This window comes from Gigantopelta aegis, chromosome 14, assembly GCF_016097555.1.
Source record: "Gigantopelta aegis isolate Gae_Host chromosome 14, Gae_host_genome, whole genome shotgun sequence".
NCBI classification, from domain to species: Eukaryota; Metazoa; Mollusca; class Gastropoda; order Neomphalida; family Peltospiridae; genus Gigantopelta; species Gigantopelta aegis.
In genome coordinates this window covers 41,286,673-41,310,491 of record NC_054712.1, presented here as the reverse complement: position 1 = coordinate 41,310,491, position 23,819 = coordinate 41,286,673, and the positions used below count along the sequence as shown (strand labels likewise).

Here is a 23,819-nt window from a genome sequence, read left to right as displayed (position 1 = left end):
TAAATTATTAAATCTTTGACGCGGAAGTTTGTGAAATTAATACTAGCGGAGAATACTGCTCTAGTTCTCGGTCTGGGGTCTAATTCAGGAAGCTCTTTTAAGCAACATCGCATTGTCCTTGCGGGTCACCTTGCATTGAACTGACATCGAGAGCGTTTAGTGAATGGGGACCTCTGTATTTCACATGAATGTAGAAAGGGGACCGTGGCGTTTGGCTGGCCAGTCGGCAGATTGATTCTGTAGTGTGCATATGGAAATACGTTTCCAACAAAATGCATTGACCCATTTTTATAAAGCTAAAGCTCCTAGCAAGCACCTACCCCGTTCCGAAGTGTTCGTCAGCTCACCTCTGAGGCACCAGAAAGAGTTGTTGTTGTGCTTGTTTAATTGTTTTTTTCCTACTCGGTGTTCAAAGCACGTGGTCATTTTCATGTGTTGTCTGCCCAGGATTGGAGATACTGTTTGGTGGTCAGCGAGAATTAGCTTGGTGTAGTGGTCTGACACCCACCCCATTGAACATCTTAATCTATCTCTGGGTTGGGGAAGGTCTAATGCAGTGATCATCAGGCGCCAATAATGGGGTGCGAGCCCAGCTTGTATGAACTTGGACGCCGGCTATTTAACCTCTACACCAATAGTTCAATTTTAAAATCCTTTCCAAATTCACGTCGTTTTGTTGTTGTTTTCCTGTATGAATGATATCTGGTGGTCAACACTCAGTGCGTGTGTTTAACCGTTAACCCGCCGTCTCGCTTGGCTGACGTCACAAGTGGAGGGGGTTGTCCGCGTGTTAAAGGATTACTGATGAGGTTCTGTGGCAGTCCGCACCCACAATGGCCTCGCCTTTGTCCACCAGTCACACTGCCCACTTCGCTCCAGGCCTTTTCGTGTTCGCCGGACTAAATTGGTCAATGGATACTCGTTGGTTGTCTTATAATTTAGCCCTGTGTCGACATTGTCGCCGGCATGTGGCCGGTTTGTCGCCATTGTTCCGCCAGACAATGTCCTCTTCCCATTCTGGGCCCGCACAAAGGGCTGACATGGTCGGGTAAGCTGGTATCATTCAGGGCAAATACAAACAGCGCGCAACCCATCGACGTCTTAGCGCGCGTTCTGTTTGCTTAGATATCGTTCGTGCTATTGTTGTTGCTGTTTTCTTCCCTTTTTTTTCTTCTTCTGCGCAGAGAATAGCACAAACAGAGATATAAACAGATTGAAAGCAAAATATTAGGTCCTATGCTTCACTGCACTCTAGCTTTCTCCCTCCCTCTCTCCCCCCCCCCTCTCTCTCTCTCTCTCTCTCTCTCTCTCTCTCTCTCTCTCTCTCTCTCTCTCTCTCTCTCTCTCTCTCTCTCTCTCACACACACACACACTCACACTCCCTCTCTTACTTTTGTTTAAATGGGTTCTATTAGTTAGCCAAAATCATGTGCCGTCAACTTAAATGGAAAAGAAAACAAATTGGAGGTCAGTGTATTTAGCAATAGAAGACTGAAAACCATTATAGACGCAGAAACATTCTTGATGGAAGCCATTCTTTACGCCCAGAGGCAGCACAGTACATTTTCTATATTATCGAGTTAATTATGCAAAGATTGTGAAGGATCGATTATCACATGAACGTAAAGCGTATAATAATGGACTATAATTGGTTTCCACTATTCCAAATAGTATTACATAAACTATGTGTTAAAAGCCACGGTATGTGCTGTTCTGTATGTTGCTGCTAATGGCAAGGTGTAGTTCATGGGTTAATATGGATTCTGTGAAGTTCACTAATCATTTAATAAGAGTATTCTTGTCTTAAATCCTTATGCAATTGTCCACGCTGCCATGTCATGTTTTACAGATTCTAAGTAATCACAGCTATGGGATGTCAATAACCACACATTACGCTATTTTAATATAACGTCTAAGGTGTACGCTTCTGTTTGTTTCTTTTGTTTGTGTTTTCTTTTTTTTTCCATATGACTTAACCACGGTTTTCAAAGCCTGCATGAATCTTCTACTCTTGGTCTTGTGTTCTACGTTGTAGAGATTTAAGATGCTTTGTTAAGATGAGCACGTATCAGATAGCTAGACCGTCACCCAGATGGCTGTGGTCCGTGCTTAAATCTGCGTTAGACTCTGACGATTTGCCCCCAACATAAAGAGACGGTGAACTGTCACGTGACGACGTTCGAGGATGGCAGGGGGGTCACACACGCTTCTACAGCCACCAGCTGTGAGAAGGCAAAAACACTGGGTCCGTGACGTCATCACTTTTATGTTTTACGAACGCAGAGGGAGGACAGCGGTGAACAAAGTGAAAAAACACACGCACCCCCCCCCCCCCCCCCCCCAAAAAAAAAAAAAAAAAGAAAAAAAAAGCGAAAACAAAATTTATTCAAAAGATCCGTAAATGGACCAAAAAGCTCTTCACTTTAGAACGAGAAATGAGTTGATCGTCTGCCCACCGTGCTGTAGAGTTGACGACTCCAGTGGGAGACGACTCGTTGTTCCCCTGACCTAGTTACGATCAGCCGAGATTGCCGATAATCCCCCAGAGTCGCGCACAGGCGGGGATAAGCCGGACTATTTTATGTGTGTTTTTACTGGAAACATTCGCGTCACACACAGACCTGCACTACGTGACGCCCCGCCGAGTCGTGACGAGGTCCAGGTGTTCGGCGGGGTGACTCTCTGTGACCCTCGCTGTTCAGCCAAACAGGGCTCGAAATTCACCATATGACACACGCAAAGACACCTGCGAAAGAGATTTGGTGTGACTGTGTTATGGGCGGTTTGTTTGTTTGTTTGCGCCAAAGAAGGTGTGCGAAATTAACGATTACACATTATCATGTACGTTGACTGTTAATTGATACTAAATGTTGCTAAATGTTCACGTTACGTTCAAGAGTCACCAGTCTATTGCTATGGTAACATGTTTACGTGTAACGGAGCACTTTTAACGACTACAGTTACATAATAAATACAGTTCAGGCCCGTAGGAACCGGGGGGGGGGGGGGGGGGGGGGGGCAAGTGACCCTTCACTTGTGAGCCTTTTTTAATCACACTAATGTTTGCCATTGAAACCCGAACCCCCCCCCCCCCCCCACACACACACACACCCAAAGTTGTTCCTACTGGCCTGCAGTTTTGGTGCCTGAATAATAAATATTTCTGGTCGTTCTAATGTTTGAGTTGCAATTTGTGGAGAGTCCAATATCACGAAGGTTGCATTGGATCATGTTGATTACTTCCTGGTTATAGCTTGCGCTATGTAGAAGGACAATCAAATTATTACCATTAATGTGAGAACACCTCAGCCCATTACTGAATTGTTTCGTTAATGGGTAGGAGTTATGTTCATTGCAACAGAAATATGTTCTTTGCAACAGAAAACCTATCAGGGTTGTTTTGAAACCATGTCAACACCGTCACAGACTCTAGAACATTATTATGTAAACCTATCAGGGTTGTTTTGAAACCATGTCAACACCGTCACAGACTCTAGAACATTATTATGTAAACCTATTTACTATTAGCATGGACATCTCAGATGGTCATGCCCGAATTAATTGAATTTCAAACTCGCTTTTTGTAGTCGCTGTTAAAGCATTCAAACTCATAACCCGTCGAATGTCCAAGAAACGCAACTTTGAGTAATCGACAAACCATTGCTGTTGTCTAGATTCTAGTATGTTCCTAAACGGTATCACCAAATGCTTGCATAATCAACATTCAGGTTAAAGGCGCATTGATATTAGGTTCGTACCTCCTTATCGGATTCATATGAATATTGCCTTTAATTTTCATATCAATTTCTGTCCCAGAAACACGGACTAAATATATGAAAAATGTATCCAGGACAGCGAACATGAACTGAAATGAATTCAAATGGGGAAAAAAACAAAGGACAAAAATGAAATATAAAGTAAATCGTAAAGATTTCTATCCGTGCAGAGATCCAGCTTAATGAGTGAGTTATTCGTCAAGATGGCGGTGGCCCGGGTAATTGGTTGCCAGTGTTTGTCTAGGCTGGTGAGCTCCAGAGATGGTCAACATTTCCTAGTCAGTGGTCAAGTCTCAAGCGTCATCTTGTTCAAACACCAGCCATCGCACGTTGGCGCCAAAACACAAGATCACGCCATCTGGCGGCTTTGCACGCTCCGGGGTCACCCGCATAATACAAGACCTTCGGCGAGATTCGTGGCTTATTGAGTGTGTTTGTCGCTGGTGTTTTCGTGCAACACCTTTACCCATTACGTATCGTAATGTCTCCAAAAACCCGATATCTTGGAACTGTAATTCAGACGTATAGTCTTAGATGCAATCCTCTGCATTTTTCCATTAGAAGCAAGGGATATTTTATATGCATTTTCCCACAGACAGGCCAACACATACCATGACCTTTCGTAGACCAGTCGTGAGGCAGGGGTTGAGAATGGGGGAAAATCCAATCAGATAATGGGGTTCGATCTTAAGATCCAAGACCCTGAGGCGAGCGCACTTGATAACTACTGGGCCCACATAATACCTAATTATAAAAGAAGACGTAGTAAAAGTGAACTGGAATGGGTCACGGGACGGCGTCAAGATGGTGCCCATGGGGGAAGGGGCCTGAGGCGACGTGCCTGGACTTTTGAAGATGGGGGGTTCCTTAATAAATCATACACTCACTCACATCAATCAATCAATCACTCAATCACTCACTCACGATACTGTATTTAAAGCTACAATAGCTTAGCTATTTTTAAGTTTTTCATTTGGCAGACGATATCCGTTGAGTAAAAACTGTAGATTCTTTTCAGTTTTACAGCAGTAGACTGTGTCACATGACGATCATCATGGATTGGAGATTTTTACATAATGATTTTAGCTGTGCAGTATTTAATCCACGGTCATTTCGTGTTACTGTATCACACATTTCCACCAGACTATAAAATTCCCCTGGTCTCCGCTATTTTCAAATCAAAGGGCGCCGTCTTCTAACGCGGAGAGGTCATCAAGTACACCTGACCAAAAATCCAGTCCAAGAACTGACTGACGGTATTGCCAAATATTTCAGAGGTTATTGGGTGTTTGCCGAAAGCCGAAGTTCAACAGTGACCGGCTTTGAGCTCGGCGTCCTTCGGCTGTTTCCGGAGATTGGCGTGGCCTAAGAATTGATCTCTGGCAACACTTCTGGTTTTCCCTCTCCAATACAGTGTAATCCACGCACGACTAATTATGACGTCCTCAACAAACCTCACTCGGAGTATGTCGGCCCGAAGCCAATGTACGGTTCGCGGATTATCAGTCGACTGTTTCTCTGAATTGGGAAGACTTTCCATTCACAACGTTCCTCGCATTCCACGGAGCATTGTGCTTGCTCGGTTTTCTCCCTCTTCTCGCTGGATGGATGCCCTTCGCTTTTATTGCCTTTAGGATTGGAACCAAGCTCCCACGCAGCTAATATTTGACCGATTTCATCTCCGGGTAAAGCGCCTTTGATCTCCAGTTAACGATACTTTGTGATGTCATCAGAATGCGCGACGAATCGTTCCAAGACGAGTATTAATAAACAACAACATATTCCTCTCGCACATCTTTCATTTCACTTGGCTACACAGGCTCGACGATGGAATGTAACGATTTCATTGTCTACAGGACAAACATAGGGGATGGGAGGAAAAGGTTACGCGGTGTATGCCGGTCTTTAGGAACGCATACACACACAATCACAAAAAACAAATATACATAAAGGCACACACAATAACATGCATCAAATATATACACACATGCCCCCCCCCACCCCCACCCCCCCACCCCCCCCCCCCAATACACACACGTACACGCACACGAACATAATGGCAATTTTGTCGGTTACTTAACACCTATATTTCCGTGGCTTTTCGTCTTTTATTAAAAATAATAAATAAATTAAGTTAAAGCGTGTCTTGTTTAATGACTCCACTAAAGCACATTGATCAAATAAATAAATATATAATAAATAAATAAATAAATAGACCTCTATGGTTGTTCGTGGTCACGTGCCACTGTGATGTAAAACAGATATTCTTTACATGCTGCCACCTCGTCTGCAGCAACCGGAACTATGTTAAGCATTCATTAGGCAGGTAGTGCAATTAACTTAGATCGAATCAGGTGCTAGCGTGTACTTTTACCTCTGTGGTTAACCTACTTCCTACACACATTACCGGGCTGTATAATATCCGCCTCCCAGGTGTATACTATTAATATCTACTCCTCCCAGGTAGATATACGAAACAAGAAGAGCGAACAAGAGTTAATACGAGAAGAATTGGAACTTTTTAACACCCCACGGGGTCCGCGTATCAAGTCTCACGTATTGAGTGACGTGGGCCACTTGCCTGGACTCGTACACCAGTAGCTTAGAAATGCCGTGTGTGTTCACTGACGTGGGACAGTAGCGAGTCTTCAAGCTATAAGCTTATCAATACAGCAGATATTCACACATCATATATAATACATAATACACACAAGAAGATTCGATTGTCAAATTGTACATCGATCAAATATAAAATATCAATATATAACGCATCTCGGTGAAAACGCACCAATCATGTCGTTCAGAAAATAAGTAAAAAATAATGGTACATTTAAGTTTTCTTTCTTTTTTTATTGCTAGCTGTTATCTTGTAGGCGTTAAGTAACTTCAGAATCGAAAATAAGGGTTAGAGTTATTGCATTTTTTTTTTATTTGCAATAAAGTAATAGCAACAACAACTGATCTTTGGGAGATGCGTTTTCATTGACATTCACTGAAGACCAGAACAGGGCCCCGTTCCACGAAGCGATCTTAGCCCTAAGATTACCTAAGGCTCATAGCTACCCTATGCACTTAAGTTGATCTAAGGGCGCTTCATAGAACGGGGCCCAGGACATTAAAACTGCAGACTCGCGGTGTTCTCACCTTACGACAGGCCCATACAGACGTCTATATGGACGGTGCTCCATTTCGGATCGGATTTCTCACCGACAGTGCAAGCAAAGAATGCATGTCCTACCGAGACTACTACACGCTGGATAAGCCGTCAGAATATGGACTCCCAGGGCCGTGTCAACACTAGCATAACGGGGGTTGGGTGGGGGTGCATAAAACAAAATTAGGACAGAGCTTAACACGATCTTCTTCGCATAGATCATAGGCCTTAAAAGGTAGCAACATATACCTTTAAAGTGTAGGGTGTTTGTTAAATGGAGTTCGGGGGTCATGGTTCTATGACAAAATGTTAGGTGGTCACATGCGGTATTTTCAACCTCCTGATCAAGAAAAACAGGGAAAATAAGAGGATAGCCCCATAATTACATTTACGAGTTAAATAAGGAGTTCTTGGTGCCGTGCAGTTTTAGCTATTGGGTTGAAGGATGACGCGTGTTAGGTTCGTATGCAATTACCGGCTGCAACCCACAATGTTTTCACATTAGTGTGTGTGTGTGTATTGGAGGTGGTGTGTGTGTGTGTGGGGGGGGGGGGGGCATAGATCCACTTCTTCTATTTCACTATACACCATGCAACCTACACAATGTTACAAGGTGGTTTCACAAAGTTTAGAAACAAATTCTTCAAACCAAATACCATACCAAAAAAAGAAAAAAATACCTACAAAGAGAAGAAAAAAGAATGAGAACCAAATATTTGTATGCGGAAGGAAAGTACACGAAACTCCCATTAAAGTCAAGTAATTGTTAGTAAAATGTTTACGACATTCCGTTAGTTTATGGCAAGTAATGTTTGACAATAGTATTACAATGAATGAAACTAACATTTGTTTCTAACTGATCACCGTGTCCTGTTTCAGCGAGACATTTCGGACATTGTATTCTAATTTTAGTTTCGTAAATGCGTTCAGTATTCACGGATCGTTTCGTGAAATCGTCAAATATTTTTATCACCATCCAGATCATCGGATGCATTTCACTGCGATTCGTTCACATCGATTTTCATAAATAACTCAGACGATACCCGGGTGAACCGGTGCTGGGTTTTTGTTCAGCGGCCACGATGCGAATTAATTTTTAAAAAGTGTTTTCGATTAATCTTCGCAGTTGTAGCTAGTATTAATGTCTCTGTTGAGAGTTCGGAAACCAGATAGCGCTTTTAGTTAACGTTAGATGTATACACGATTAGCCAGGATATATGTGCTGTTTTGAAATTTAAACGAAACTATGTAATGAATGTCATATGTAATACCCTTTTTAATAATCTATAATCCTAATTCGATGCACACGTTTTATACTTAGATTTGTTTTTTTTGTTTTTTATCCATATTAATACGTACTAATACTTTATTTTATTTTATTTTATTTTATTTTATTTTATACTATGGTGCCGTTAAACACTATCCATTTCAGTAAATATTCTTTATACAAAGATTGGCTGTACTTATTAATACTAGTTCAATATACACAAATGACAAAAATTAAATTATTTGTTATTGGTTTGATTACTAATTGCATACCAGGGCCATTTCATTTGGGGAAGACGCCCGGGGTAACAGTGCTACCCCCCCCCCCCCCCCCCCCCCCCCCCCCCCCCCCCCAAGTTTTTCTCAACTCAGTATTATCATGAGAGGAAACTTCAATTTAGAATGCTTCAGAGAATCTATGAATAGCAAGAATTAAAGTAGTGTCCTGGAATATTCGTCATAACGAAAATTCTTTTTGAGTTACCTGCGCTCGAGCGCTTCCTTATCAAAAAAACAATCAACCCTGTCTTATTACCCGTCACGGCATCGTGTGTTTGTTGTAGTGACGCGTTTGATTTTGTAAAAAAAAAACTTTTAATATTTCTGTAGCTCGAGGTTTGTTGTTTTGTTGTGTGTTCTGTTTGCTCGCACCGACTCGGTCCCTTTTAACGGACTGACTCGCGATCCTGGTACGTCCCGACTCCTAAACCAGTGATTGTTTGTCGATAGCGTCACACGAACCATCGTCTTGGAAACATGCTTCAAGCTATACCTTCATGTTTTTCAAGATGTTGTTCTATTAAGGTTCAGGCACGCTATCCTGGGCATGCAAATCACGCGACTGCCTACATACTGAGAGCTAAAACAGAATGGTGGGTTTCTCTATTACCAAACTCACGGACAACTGATTATTAAAGTATCCCCCCAGTTGTATAGTTTACAACAACTATAATACACGTACATAGTTTAATTTAATGTCTACTCAGCCATGCCAGGTTACGAGATAATATAATATCTAATAAATGTAGTCGACATAGATAAAACATATAATACATCAATATGACACATTCAATTCATTTAATTAAAAAAAATAACATACAACAAGCAAACAACTGCCCCACTCCTAGAAAACAGTCTTGAATTAAATAAACAATATAAGAATAGGGAAATAATATCTGCTGTTAAACACATTTATTTCAGTTCAGTCTGGGGTATTAACAATAAAAACAACAATAAAATCGACAATAAAAACGAAAGAACATGGTAAAATGTACTTTATTCATTCATCATTATTCCTATGTCTTTTTTCCCTATCGGCCTCTCTCTCTGTCTGTCTGTCTGTCTGTCTCTCTCTCTCTCTCTCTCTCTCTCTCTCTCTCTCTCTCTCTCTCTCTCTCTCTCTCTCTCTCTCTCTCTCTCTCTCTGTCTGTCACTTAATTCCCCATCATTCTGTCTCTTTCTTTCTCTCCCTCCGCTTCATTGCCTGCGATCCAGAACTTATCGTTTGCACTTTGTCGACGTAAGTGTGAGTGTGCGGGATGCCACGAATTCCGGGTAAAATAAACACCAGCCTATTTACCTATTTCGCCGGTGAAGTAACTCGCAACTTTCTTTGTGTCAGTGATAGTGGCTCAAACCGCCGCAGTCAGCGAAACACAACACGAAGCCGTTGTTGTTAGAATTCAGTCGGTTTTCTTGATAAACCTCAAATAGTTTCTGTGAGTAGATTTGTACGCCAGAAAGTGTCTGTGTGTGTATGTATCCGTGCACATATACTAGGTAGGCCTATTTCTACTGTCACTGCTGCTACTAATGCTACCACTGTTTCAAAAGAATTACTGCCATTTCTACTACTATATCACACATATTACTACTGCTACTACTACAATTACAGCTACCACCACCAGCACCAGCACCATAACAACAACAAAAGCAACAACAACACCAAATCAGCAAATGTTTGACAATTAATGCGCTTTAGTAGTGTCGTTAAACAAAACAAAATTTAATTTTAGCTGTCGTGTGTGTCCAGAGCCGGACTCAGGAAATATATATATATATATATATATATATATATATATATATATATATATATATATATATATATATATATATTTATTTATTAATTTTTTTTTTTGGGGGGGTGGGGGGGAGGGGCAACCCAATGAATTTGAAGAAAAAAATAGAATATATATATATATATTGGGGTTGTCTCACGTCCCCTCTCTTGACTCCGCCTCTGGTATTTCCATCTCCCTCCGTGTAAGCAGAGAGCGGTCGACGTAGTAACAGTGTCGACGTAGGAAGACACGGTGTTGACACTAGCTGGGAAATACGAGCTCACCTGGGGATTACCAGTGCATTTAATTCCCATTCGAACGGATTGAAGGAGAAATGTCAAGAATTTACACTCGTCCACAAGTAGCAGGGCGTTTTATACACTGGCAGTTCGGCGATCAAACAGACCCATGCCCGCGTCCAAACAGACGGCAGGCCCGCGTTCAAATAACCAAACGGATGCGCTCTATAGTGGACGTAAGAAAATTATAGAATGACAAGTATATTGAACCGTGTATAGAATAAGATAGACTGTATATTGTGAAAGGACTGGAGATAATTTAGTGTGGTGTGTGTGTGTTCAACTTAAAGGTTTATGTAGGCGCGGAGTCATTGCCGGCGTAAGGAGCCCATTTACACTGATTTAACAATTTCTTCCGCCCCCAATAAATAATTAATATTTATGCTAAATTGCAGTTTGAGTGGGTGGGTGCGCGACTTAGACCTTATACTACGAACATGAAGTAAAGGGCAGTCTTTAGGAAAGAACTTGGTTGTTTCGGGGTTTTGGTTGTGGGGTTTTTGTGACTGAAGAATGAGTATCCAAGTTTGAAACATGTTTAGCATGACATTAAAACAATGTTACATGTTAAAGGGACATTCCCGAGTTTGCTGCATTGTAAGATGTTTCCGACTAATAAAATATTTCTACGATTAAACTTACATATTAAATATATTTTCTTGTTTAGAATATCAGTGTCTGTATATTATATGTGTTTATGGTCATCTCAATATTTGTAAGAAGCCCAAACTGGAGTTTGTCTTCAAATAATTTCGTACGTACGAAAAAATATTTTTTAGGAAATAAAATGAAATTTAACATGGTACAAATATTAGAACGACCAGAAATACGTTTAATATACAGCCACTAATATTTTATGTAGAAAAATATATTTGATATGTAATTACAATCGTTAAAAAGTCTGTGTTAGTCGATAACATCTTAAACATCGCAGCAAACTCAGGAATGTCCCTTTAAATCCATTTCGCCAACTTAGTACAAGTTTAAAAGCTTTAGATTTTAGTCTAAATAGAATGAGTTATTAAACCAAGCCATGCATAGTAGTAGGCCTATTAGAATATTTGTTTCATTTTATATGGTGTAATGTGGTGCGACTCGACTGTGACTAAATAAACGAGGCGTTGAAAGAAACCCATTAGCCGTCTCGTAATTCGCTCGGCAGAATCCCCACCGTTTGTGCCCTCATTCCAAGAGATAAATTACCTTCTATAACTCGCGCCTGACATGGCACCAAAAGTTAAACTGTGACGTCACGGCCCTCGCGACCGGCGCTCCAGCACGCGCGCTTTGGCGGGTGATGTTTGTACATTTCATATTCGGCTTGTCGGCCGCTCGTAACCGATGTGTCAATTGACTCAGGCGGACAATGCACATATTTGAAGAACATAGGCTCGCGACCCCAACTCGAAACACGTTTGCAACTCGTAAATTATCTCCAAGTTGAGAAATGCTGAGAATTTTGTTAAGAATGCGCGCTGCTATTATTGTTTCTCCCCCCCCCCCCCCCCCCCCGCAAGGCGATCGATACCAGCGTAAAATATTTACAATGAGGCAGTAACATAATGCATCGCCCATGAATACGATATTAATGTCTTCCGAGAACACGTCAGTTTGCGCTATAAACTGCGATCTATACCTTGGAGTGTTTGGTTTTGAGAAAATTAGCAAACTGTTATCTCCTTAGAGACACTTAGTAACGGCAAAGATCAAATAAAGAAAGGGATGAAGTGATTCATAAAGTATCGACTGCAGTTTTGTTACGGCGAACAAGGTTAGTTGGCCAGCGTCGCGTGTTCATCGTAATTACGTCTACAGTCAGAACAGAACGGCAAAAGGTGTAACGTGCATTACCGTGTCAGTGACGCAGTAACAGCAGGGCACATCAAAATGGTGAGGGTGGGGGAAGGGTGGGGTGGTGGCGTAGCCACCCCCGCCTTCAGGTCTTACGTGCTCTTTCATAAAAGTTTCACCCTCGTCTAATCAACCTGAATCCGTTTCTGTAAGGTAACGATGGGGTTCAAATCAAAAGGTTGACGTATATAACAATATCATTTATGAGCGTATCTACTCCGCCCCTCTCCCACCCCTCCCCAAATCATTTATCCATTTGAGAGATGTTTTCTGAAGTCGTTGCATGGTGTCAGGTATTGCCTCAATTAAGAGAAAACACTTGGTGTGACACAACCTTTACCTTCATATTCTACATTTCCGATCAGTCCATTATTAACAGTTTTTGTGTTGTTCTTTTAGAGGCGGTTCCATCACAAATATGGGAAGATTTTCAAAGAACCCTTCGGATCAGTGACCAACGTGTCAGTGGCGGACCCGTCAATGGTGGAGGAGATTCTTCGAGCCGAGGGGAAGTACCCCCTCCGACCGCCCTACGAGTCGTGGGTGCTCTACAACAAAATGAGGAACCGAACGGGCGGAATAATGACGGCGTGAGTAGTAATATTTGTAGTTAGATTGCGTCATACTCACTTGTGTTCAGGAGGGCGAGCGTTCGCGAACAACTAGTCATGTCTTATGGTCATTCATTTAGCAACAGTCTAGCGAGCGTTCGCACTTCCATGTAGCTCGTGGTAATCAGTATTTATATTTCTGCCGCCAGAGTTCCACATCTTAAATCCAACATGTTCTTCCCACTACACCACACAACACAACACAACACCACACAACACCACACTACACCACACCGCACCACACTACACTGCACTGCACTGCACTACACTACACTGCATTACAATATACTGCACGCTATACCTTAAAATACCTCTCCACTCGCTTTTACAAATGCTGTTAAAATTGTTTTTAAGTCATCGTCCATGAGCAGCTCAACTAAAACCAATTCCTCTTGTTTCCTTAGTGACGGTGAACAATGGCGCCGGTGTCGGAGTGCGATGAACTCGAAGCTGAACCGACCCAAGTGTATCGGCGAGTACGTGGACGGCATCAACACTGTGGTGACGTCACTCGTCGAAAGGTTGCGCTACTTGAAGAACAACTCGAGCGAAGGCGGCTTCGTGCCTCAGCTTCCGAACGAAATCAACAAGTTTACAATGGAAGGTAAAGACAGTTTACGTCCTACTAATATCAGTAAGAATATTAAAGGGACATTCCTGAGTTTGCTGCATTGTAAGATGTTTCCGACAAATATATACAATATTTCTACGATTAAACTTACATATTAAATATATGTTCTTGTTTAGAATATCAGTATCTGTATATTCAATGTGTTTCTAGTCGTCTTAATATTTGTAAGAAGCCCAAACTGGATTTTGTCTTCAAATAATTTCGTACGTACGAAAAAAAATATTTAGTGAATAAAATGGAATTTAACATAGTACAAATATTAGAACGATCAGAAAAACGTTTAATATACAACCATTAATATTTTATGCAGAAAAATATATTTGATATGTAATTAACAATCGTTAAAAGGTCTCTCTTAGTCGATAACATAATGTCCCTTTAATGATAGAAATTACTCCTATGGTGTATTTATGTCTAAAAATGTGAAGATAACCTAGTGAAAAAATCCATCCCAGTCCTTGAGATGTTTGAGACTATTTATGTCAGTATCTAAAACATACTGAAATCAGTAAATGCTATTTCTGATCAAGATTCTTCATATGATCCAAAGCCACGGACATCTCGTGTATGTATATATTTAAAAACAAACATTTTAAACATGCTCCAAATAGTGCACGTCAGCTCTGATAACTCCCCTTTAAATGCGCTGTTTAAGCCGTCATTCGACAAATTGTCAAATGCAAACTGAAGTGTAATCTGAAAAATTTATTTTTATTACATCGCCAACTAGTTAACTCGAAAATCGAATACAGCTATAAAGTTTAAAGAATCCTAAATTTTTAAACTTTGTTTTGGCTAACTCCAACTTGAATTTCGCTGTAGCTTGTCTGACAAATTTTTGAAACTGCTAATAAATATGCCATTTGTGACATGACTTATTTTTCAGTGTGTTTATATATCTGAAACCTGCTTAAAATCTCCATTGAGAAAGTGTTTTTGAATAATTCATTGTCATTCAATCAAAACATATAAGCTTTCTTCCCACGGTATAATTTCTAGTATATGTATATTAAACTTAACAAAAGAAGAAAATCTCGACAGTGAGAATGTCACTGTATATGTTTCCGTGGCTATGATATCCTGCCAGTAATACGGTTCAGTTTAGCTGCAATCAAAGGATTAACACGTGGCGGCTAAATTATGATCGATCCCTCCACACGACACTTAAACTGTGACAAGCTGCGGAAAGATCAGCATTTAGACCGTTCATAAAAATGCCCCGCCTTGGTGGTGTAGTGGTCAAGCCAACCAGGCCAGGATTTAGACCTTGAGGGGCCCGGAGCAGGGGCAGGGATCCAGGGCACTTCAGGTTTGGGGGCCCTCAACTGAACTAATTTTATAATTATTATTATTATTTTTATATAAAGGAAGTCCTTAGTCTGGAGGGCCCCTCTGGCAGGGGGACCCAGGGCAATTGCCCCTTTTGCCCTCTTCTAAATCAGGCACTGAAGCCAACGGTATTGGGTTCTCATTCCGGTACCTGCTGCCAAACAGAGCGAGTTTTAACGACTCACGGGGAAGGTGCAAGGCCACTACACCAACTTCTCTTTCACTAACAACTAACAACTAACCCACCGATAGCTGATGTGTGTCCTGGACAGCATGCTTGAACCTTATTTGAAAAATAAAGTATTGAAAGTAACAGCCGAGGAACAGGGAAATACTGAGGACAGCGAATAGGGCTAGTACTTTCAACGGCTGGCCGGTAGTCACGTGAGAAAGCGAGGCGTGTCATCTCGGGTTAATCCGTTAATTCGAGCAACTGTCATGCCGCATAGCTTGATACTACTCCAACCATATAATTTATTGCCATTTTTCTTTTTGTTATATCCGGCGCAATATTGGTGCTGGTGGACTAAGAACTGTAAAATCACATTTGTTTTTTCGTGGTGGTCTAATTTTCTCTTAATTCATGGACTAGTTCAGTAAACGAATTTAAGAACACAACGAAAATGTAATACATGTGTATATATAATGCAGTTTAAAACATAAAAAAATGACACTACGTTTTCGATTCACGAATTATTATTACCCAACGAAATGTGGGGTTTTTTGGGGTTGTTGTTTTTGGCAAAATCACGAACATTTATTTCCACAAAAACAGAATTTCAGTAATAATATTGTAACGATTTTCTTCTTTTATTGTGCCAACAGCAAAAATACCTGAACTGCAATTAGGACCCCCTCTTGATATTGACCCATGATTCCAGTTGCTTGTTATATAAGCTTTCTTCTCGTGTTGCAGCGCTTGTTTTTGAGTCATTGTGCCCACAACAGACGTGCTTTAACCGAGATTTAGGACCCTTTCCTGGTCTTTGATTTCAATATGTTTCTTATATCAGTTTCCCGCTCTTGTTGCAGCGCTTGTTTGGGTGATTCTTGAGATGCGCCTTGGTTGCCTGGATACGACAGTACCTCCTCAGATACAAGAGTTCATCACCTCGGTAACGAAAATGTTTTTGACTGGTTCCAAGCTCGTCGCTTACGCCAACATTCAGAAGATGCTCAGGACCAAAGTGTGGAAGGAACACGTGAAATCCTGGGATGTCATCCACAACATAGGTTAGCTTCTAGTTCGGGTTTCTTCTTTTCATGTAACAACCTGGGATGTTATCCACAACATAGGTTAGCTTCTAGTTCGGGTTTTCTCTTTTCATGTAACACCCTGGGATGTTATCCACAACACAGGTTAGCATCTAGTTCGAGTTTCTCATTTCCATGTAACACCCTGGGATGTTATCCACAATATAGGTTAGCTTTTTTAGACTTAGCTTTTGTTAGGTGTAAACGTGACACTGTGTTAAGTAAGAAGATATCTTCTATTGACCGTGGACATGTAAATTGATACAGCAGCCTAAATCCTCGTAAAATTCTTTAAGAAAAGGACAAAACTCAATACAAGAACAACAGCAGTGATAACAACATTGTTACTTACTGTATTGTAATACAAGCAATCTTAAATGTATTTTAAAATCTTTAATTACCACAGTATCATGACTATCTGAATTGCGTCTGACTTGTACCTAGTTTGTGCTGAATTACGTGAAACATCTACTCACTGTTGTCGTCTTTGCTCACAGCGTCCGAATACATCAACTCGAAGATGGTGGAGGTGGAGAGCAGGCTGTCGGCGGGGATACCGGAGGGTGAGAGGGTGGACTTCCTCACCCACCTGATGGCCGGCAACAAGATGACGAAGGAAGAGATCACGAACAACATTATTGAGATCCTCATGGGGGGAGTCGACACAGTACGTCTATTGTTATATTATAGAGATCCTCATGGAGTGTGGGGGGGGGGGGGGGGTCCACACGGTACGTCTATTGTTATATCATAGAGATCCTCATGGACGGGGGGGGGGGGGTCGACACGGTACGTCTATTCTTGTCCAATGGCTGTCGTTAAGGGACGAGCAGAACGGATGTATCGATTTGGAGATTGGCAGTCCTCCTAACGGCATGATTACAACCATCGATCATGATCATGCGTGGACGACATCAATTGTTGACGGATTTACTCTATCTTAAAATGACGTCCAAAACATCATATGAAATTTAAAATATGGTTCTACTATAACAACCTTAAGACTAACGTCAACAAAACACCAGCAATATTAAGAAGAATAAATAAACACATATTAATTAATCAATGTGCTCTAGTGGTATTGTTAAACAAAACAAACTTTGAATGTACAGCAATAGCCCAATTTGAAGGAAGGAAGGAAGGAACTGTTTTATTTAACGATGCACTCAACACATTTTATTTACGGTTATATGGCGTCGTACATATGGTTATGGACCACATAGATATTGAGGGAGGAAACCCACTGTCGCCACTTCATGGGCTACTCTTTTCGATTAGCAGCAAGGGATCTTTTATATGCACCATCCCATAGACAGGATAGCACATACCACGGCGTTTGATGTACCAATCGTGGTGCACTGGCTAGAACAAAAAACAACCTCAAAAAATTAACAAGCTAAACTATTGACAAATAGCCCAATGGGCCCACTGACGGGGATCGATCCAAAAACCGACCGCGCATCAAGCGAGCGCTTTACCAATGGGCTATGTCTCGCCCTAGTAGCCCGATTTGAAATCCACCCAAAGTGGAAATAACACTGGCGTGTTTGTATGATTTGCAGGCGGCGAACTCCATGTCGTTCCTATTCTACTCCCTGGCCAAGCACTCTGGCGTACAGAAGAAACTCCAGACCGAGGTGGACAACCTGCTGGGAGGGCGGCCCGCCAACTACGAGGACCTGCAGAGCATGCCCTACCTCAAGGCCGTCGTCAAGGAGACGCTCAGGATGTACCCGCCCATCCCCGTGAACGCCCGCATCATGCAGGACGACATCACGATAGACAACTACACAGTTCCTAAAGGAGTAAGTTCTAGTCTTTATATCACAGCTACACAGTTGCTAAAGGAGTTAGTTCCAGTCTTTATATCATAGCTACACAGTTCCTAAAGGAGTTAGTTCTAGTCTTTATATCATAGCTGCACAGTTCCTAAAGGAGTTAGTTCCAGTCTTTATATAATAGCTACACAGTTCTTAAAGGAGTTAGTTCTAGTCTTTATATCACAGCTGCACAGTTCCTAAAGGAGTTAGTTCTAGTCTTTATATCACAGCTACACAGTTCTTAAAGGAGTTAGTTATAGTCTTTATGTCACACCTGCACAGTTCCTAAAGGAGTTAGTTCTAGTCTTTATATCACAGCTACACAGTTCCTAAAGGAGTTAGTTCCAGTCTTTATATAATAGCTACACAGTTCCTAAAGGAGTTAGTTCTAGTCTTTATATCATAGCTACACAGTTCCTAAAGGAGTTAGTTCCAGTCTTTATATCACAGCTGCACAGTTCCTAAAGGAGTTAGATCTAGTCTTTATATCACAGCTGCACAGTTCCTAAAGGAGTTAGATCTAGTATTTATATCACAGCTGCACAGTTCTTAAAGGAGTTAGTTCTAGTCTTTATATCACAGCTGCACAGTTCCTAAAGGAGTTAGTTCTAGTCTTTATATCACAGCTACACAGTTCCTAAAGGAGTTAGTTCCAGTCTTTATATAATAGCTACACAGTTCCTAAAGGAGTTAGTTCTAGTCTTTATATAATAGCTACACAGTTCCTAAAGGAGTTAATTCCAGTCTTTATATCATAGCTACACAGTTCTTAAAGGAATTAGTTCTAGTCTTTATATCATAGCTGCACAGTTCCTAAAGGAGTTAGTTACAGCGTTTTATATCGTTTGTTTGGATCACAGAGTCAGATTTTAAAAATTACATTGTTTGGCTAAGGCTAGATCCAGAGTTAAGTGTTGTTGTAGTGAGGCAAGCACGTAAATGTTTAGTCTGGATCCATGAAGTCACTTTTCAATCTCATGGTGTTACGTTTCAGTCTGGTAAATTTCTGTTGAAATTTGATGAAATAACTCCGATAAGTTGTGAATATCCTTCAGTAATGTATGTTTTTATTGTTTTTAACAGACATGCATTTTACTGAACAACTACACGATGTCACGAGACGCGACGATATTCAACGAGCCGGAATCGTTCATACCAGAGAGGTGGTTGAGAGAAGAGTCGAGACACTGGCATCCGTTCTCCGCGATTCCCTTCGGCTACGGAGCAAGAGCTTGTATTGGTGGGTATCTTTTCAAATCAGTCTTCCAATTAGACACCATAAACATATATCAAATATCAACTGAAACAAGACAGTAAGTTCTGCATTTTGTATTTTGAATAAAGATCAAATTTAAATAGATGCAGAAAAACTACACATGAAGTTACAGCTTTGTTGAAGTTGTGTGTATCTACTGTCAACAGTTTTTCTTCTGTAAGCCTTTTGTTTTATAAAATCTGGTGGCCATTTTGCCAAGTGATTGAGATCTTGATTGAAGATGCTGGTGAAGTATGTGGGAAATGTGTCAGTGGAAGCCAAGCTGAGGATCCAAGCAGTGAGGACTGTAAGTGTAACACAGCATGGGAATCGTTGGTGATTTCGCAGCATTAAGTGGACTGCCCTACAGCAGACAGACAAAGGATATGGAATTACTAAAACCTGAAAATGAACATTCTGAAATTCGTTGGTGACTTCTCAGAATGAAGCGGAATATCATTCAGCAGAGACTATAGCTAAAGGATTCATCAAATCTGCAAGTATAAAAAAACCCCAAAACATTCCAAGATTGTTGGTGATTTAATCAGAATAAATTGGCATAACCTTTAGCAGAGAGGAAAACCTGTAAGTACAAAACATATTCTGAAAATTGTTGGTGATTTTTCAGAAGCCATTTCAGCTTCACAATTTATAACCAAGAAATTGAAAATTTGAAGCATTTACGTTTAGCTACAAACCGTGGTAGCGAAACAATATATAATAATGCATTCTCCATTTTTTCAGTGTTAAACATATTTCTGATATTCTTCGTTTGTTTATCGATGAATTTCTTTTGCAGGTCGTCGTTTGGCAGAAACGGAAATGTACCTGGCAACGATACAGGTGAGTAAATCCCTCCACTTTAATCGCACATGTTTAGTGTCTGTAACATATCTGTAGCTAGTACATTCCTCCACGTGGTGCATACAGCTTTTCTCTCTTTTAATATTTTGGTTTCTGAGTGTCATATTTCGCCTAGTAAATCCCAGATCAGTGGTCCCTCCATTATCGATGTACGTTAAACTGTATTTGATATTGGCTAGAATCCAATATATTCACAAAGCTTTTGGTGATGTGCAAGGGGATGCAGTCTCCAGTAAAGGATCTCCTTGGAAGTGGCAGTCCTCCTAGATATGAGGGATAAGATAGAGATTCATTGAATCCTCCACTATTTTGCCAAATGCCCATTCGACTCTGCATTGTGCAGAGATACGGTCCTGACCGTGCATTACGGCATTGTAGTTCAGATTTAAAACAATTATCAATATGCATGTAATTCGGTATTATATTTTGCGACCTGAATTCTCGTAACACACCTGGGACCTAATTCACTAAACTCTCGCAAGTTTGCGATATCGCAGTGCAATGCAAAAAGACTTGCAAAGAGGATGCTTTGTTTTCTAGCAGAGCCTAAGAGAGCTTTGTGATCTAGGCCCCTGAAGTTTGGTGTGTGTAACTAAATATTGAAAATATATTCTTGCTTATTTATATAAAATCTCTACGAGTGTCTGTCAAACTTTCCAACGAGTTCTGCCTTGTGCAGATGTAGACTAGTGAAACCAGTTCTGGGGACGATCCGTCCTCCCAGTGAACGATGTACTGCCTTCGTGGATCTCATGTAGAAACATTTGTAAAACATCCATTGGACTCTGCCTTGTGCAGATGTAGACTAGTGAAACCAGTTCTGGGGACGATCCGTCCTCCTAGTGAACGATGTACTGCCTTCGTGGACCTCATGTAGAAACATCTGTAAAACATCCATTGGACTCTGCCTTGTGCAGATGTAGACTAGTGAAACCAGTTCTGGGGACGATCCGTCCTCCTAGTGAACGATGTACTGCCTTCGTGGACCTCATGTAGAAACATTTGTAAAACATCCATTGGACTCTGCCTTGTGCAGATGTAGACTAGTGAAACCAGTTCTGGGGACGATCCGTCCTCCTAGTGAACGATGTACTGCCTTCGTGGACCTCATGTAGAAACATTTGTAAAACATCTATTGGACTCTGCCTTGTGCAGATGTAGACTAGTGAAACCAGTTCTGGGGACGATCCGTCCTCCTAGTGAACGATGTACTGCCTTCGTGGACCTCATGTAGAAACATTTGTAAAACATCCATTGGACTCTGCCTTGTGCAGATATATCAGCGTCAACGTGCTCGTTGTTCAGAGTTTAACATATTGGATAGTCGTAGTTCTTAATAGTAGCTTCTACTCATGTGTGTTTTTATCTTACCATTCTTACCCCAGTCCTCAAATAAACAATATCTCATCTATCGATTCCTTATTATCTTATTCTATAGTGGAATAGCAATGACATCACCGAAACCGCTGCTTTTAAACAAAACGAAAAATACTCATTGTTAAATGTTTATGTTCCATGTATGTATGTATATATATCTTCTTTTTTTCTGTGTACAGATTTGCCAGAACTTCTCGTTGGTGCTGAGCGACAAGTTCGACATCACTCCGAGTGTTCGCACGCAGCTGACACCCGGACCAGAGCTGCCCATCCAGCTAGAGGAGCGATAAGACAGGGAGAGGAAATCACCAACACAAACAAGGACAAAATGGCGATACGCTTCGCATGTGACAATCAGTTCGTAAATTACACCACGAAGAGAAATGGATGCCTGATCCAGTAAAACTGCTATTCGTGCCATATTTGAGAAATGGTGGGAATATGGGCAATATTTCGTTCTACCACTAGAAGGATTTTCAACAAATATGGATGACGAACAGAAAGAAAACAAAAACACCACAAAAACTGTTTGAAAAGCAAAACAAAACAAAACAAACTCACGACGTTCTCAGGGTTATGGTCAGACTTCACACTATACTGTACCCTCAATATCTATGACGAAATCGTGACGTCATGTATATAAGAATGACGTCACGTGACCTTTTTTTTTTTTTTTTTTTTTTACTCAAGTTTGTGCATATTCACGAAGACCCATATATGGCAATAAGTAATTTATTCAGTGTTTTTCTTGTGAACAATATGTTGGAGGGTGCAGTGTCAGACTTTTACGTTTTAACCACCACGATCTGTAGGCCGACGGACAATGATACCAAAGAAAGGGTGGTCAGAATTGGAGTAACGGGTATGTGTGCTACTAATTATGTGCAAAATGACAATATTCTCTCTCTCAATATATATATATATATTATACGTGTAAGTACAAGTAGAATAATAGATGTACAGTGGCGATGGCCGGAGTTGGCCAATGCCGCGAGTTGTTTTCTTTGAGATGTACATTTTGTTTCTTCATCATTCTACCTCCAGAACTTGAACAAGTTTTAATATAGATATTCTTGCGTTATCAGTGTTAACACAGGGTCGAACGGCAGTTAACGAAACATGTGAAATGGTGGGGATACACTATAGTCGGGGGAGGGGGGGGGGGGGGGGGGCGACACAAGCACATTTTAATGTCTTTTTATATATATATTTAGAAAAAAAACCCACGTTAAATTGTCCGGGGGGGGGGGGGGGGGAGGGCTGTAAAAAACTACTAAAGTCAGCTAGCGTCATCTGAAGCGAAATGCACACAGAGCGTATATGTCGTGTGCCGTGACGCGCACGACTTTGTGTATAGTATGTTAACTGCCGTGCGACACTGTTTTATATCAACAAGTACAAACAGACGTAACATCTACCGTGTGAATTACAGTTCCGTGAAACACGTACTGGTTTTAGCAGTATCATCACTTTTAGATTGTATGGTATATACAATATACTATACAACGAGGTTTGTGTTTTTAACTACGAATACTTTTAGTTATTCAAATCGTACAGTCGTCGGTAGACTATTATTTAATTATTCAAGTTAAATTACGAACGATTACCAAAATATTTAACTGTACAAGTTGTATGTATCATTAATAACTGTCAACTACAAAAGAAGCAAATCTGTTTGGAAAACAATATCTTTGTCTTTGGAATATAAAATAATCGATATTTTTTTTACTACATATCGGTAGTAAACAGTTTATACCGTTACCAGTAATTTAACCATTCAAGAAGTATTTATACTTACCGTTAGTTTCGCAGATAGTTGTATGTCCAGATATAGATACTATTAGCTGCACTGCTGGTTCAAAGTATTTACAGTTATCGACACTAATTATCGATTATCAAACTCCACAGCTAGTACGTGTTTTATGTACAAGTAATACGAATCCAGTATGTACTACTTCTGGCACTTCTACTCCTATAACTAGTTGTATATATATATACAGTTCTTAATAAACAGTTATTAATGTACAGCGACTTGTATACATGTACATTATCGCGACGTGTATACATGTACATTATTGCGACTTGTATACATATACATTATCGAGACGTGTATACATGTACATTATCGAGACGTGTATACATGTACATTATCGCGACTTGTATACATGTACATTGTCGCGACTTGTATACATGTACATTATCGCGACTTGTATACATGTACATTATCACGACGTGTATACATGTACATTATCGCGACTTGTATACATATACA

At 40.7% G+C, this 23,819-nt stretch overlaps 1 protein-coding gene across 1 annotated transcript in view; it reads left to right on the top strand.

The window, feature by feature from the left end:
* Positions 1-22,692, top strand: part of LOC121389521 (cytochrome P450 27C1-like) — a 29,902-nt gene extending 7,210 nt beyond the window's left edge. The window contains exons 2-9 of the mRNA XM_041521176.1: positions 12,806-12,996; positions 13,422-13,621; positions 16,010-16,210; positions 16,729-16,898; positions 17,794-18,036; positions 19,135-19,291; positions 20,106-20,149; positions 21,727-22,692. Coding sequence (XP_041377110.1) covers positions 12,806-12,996; positions 13,422-13,621; positions 16,010-16,210; positions 16,729-16,898; positions 17,794-18,036; positions 19,135-19,291; positions 20,106-20,149; positions 21,727-21,837 — 1,317 coding nt within the window. The 3' untranslated portion in view covers positions 21,838-22,692. The remainder of the gene's footprint in view (positions 1-12,805; positions 12,997-13,421; positions 13,622-16,009; positions 16,211-16,728; positions 16,899-17,793; positions 18,037-19,134; positions 19,292-20,105; positions 20,150-21,726) is intronic.
* Positions 22,693-23,819: the final 1,127 nt, after the last annotated feature.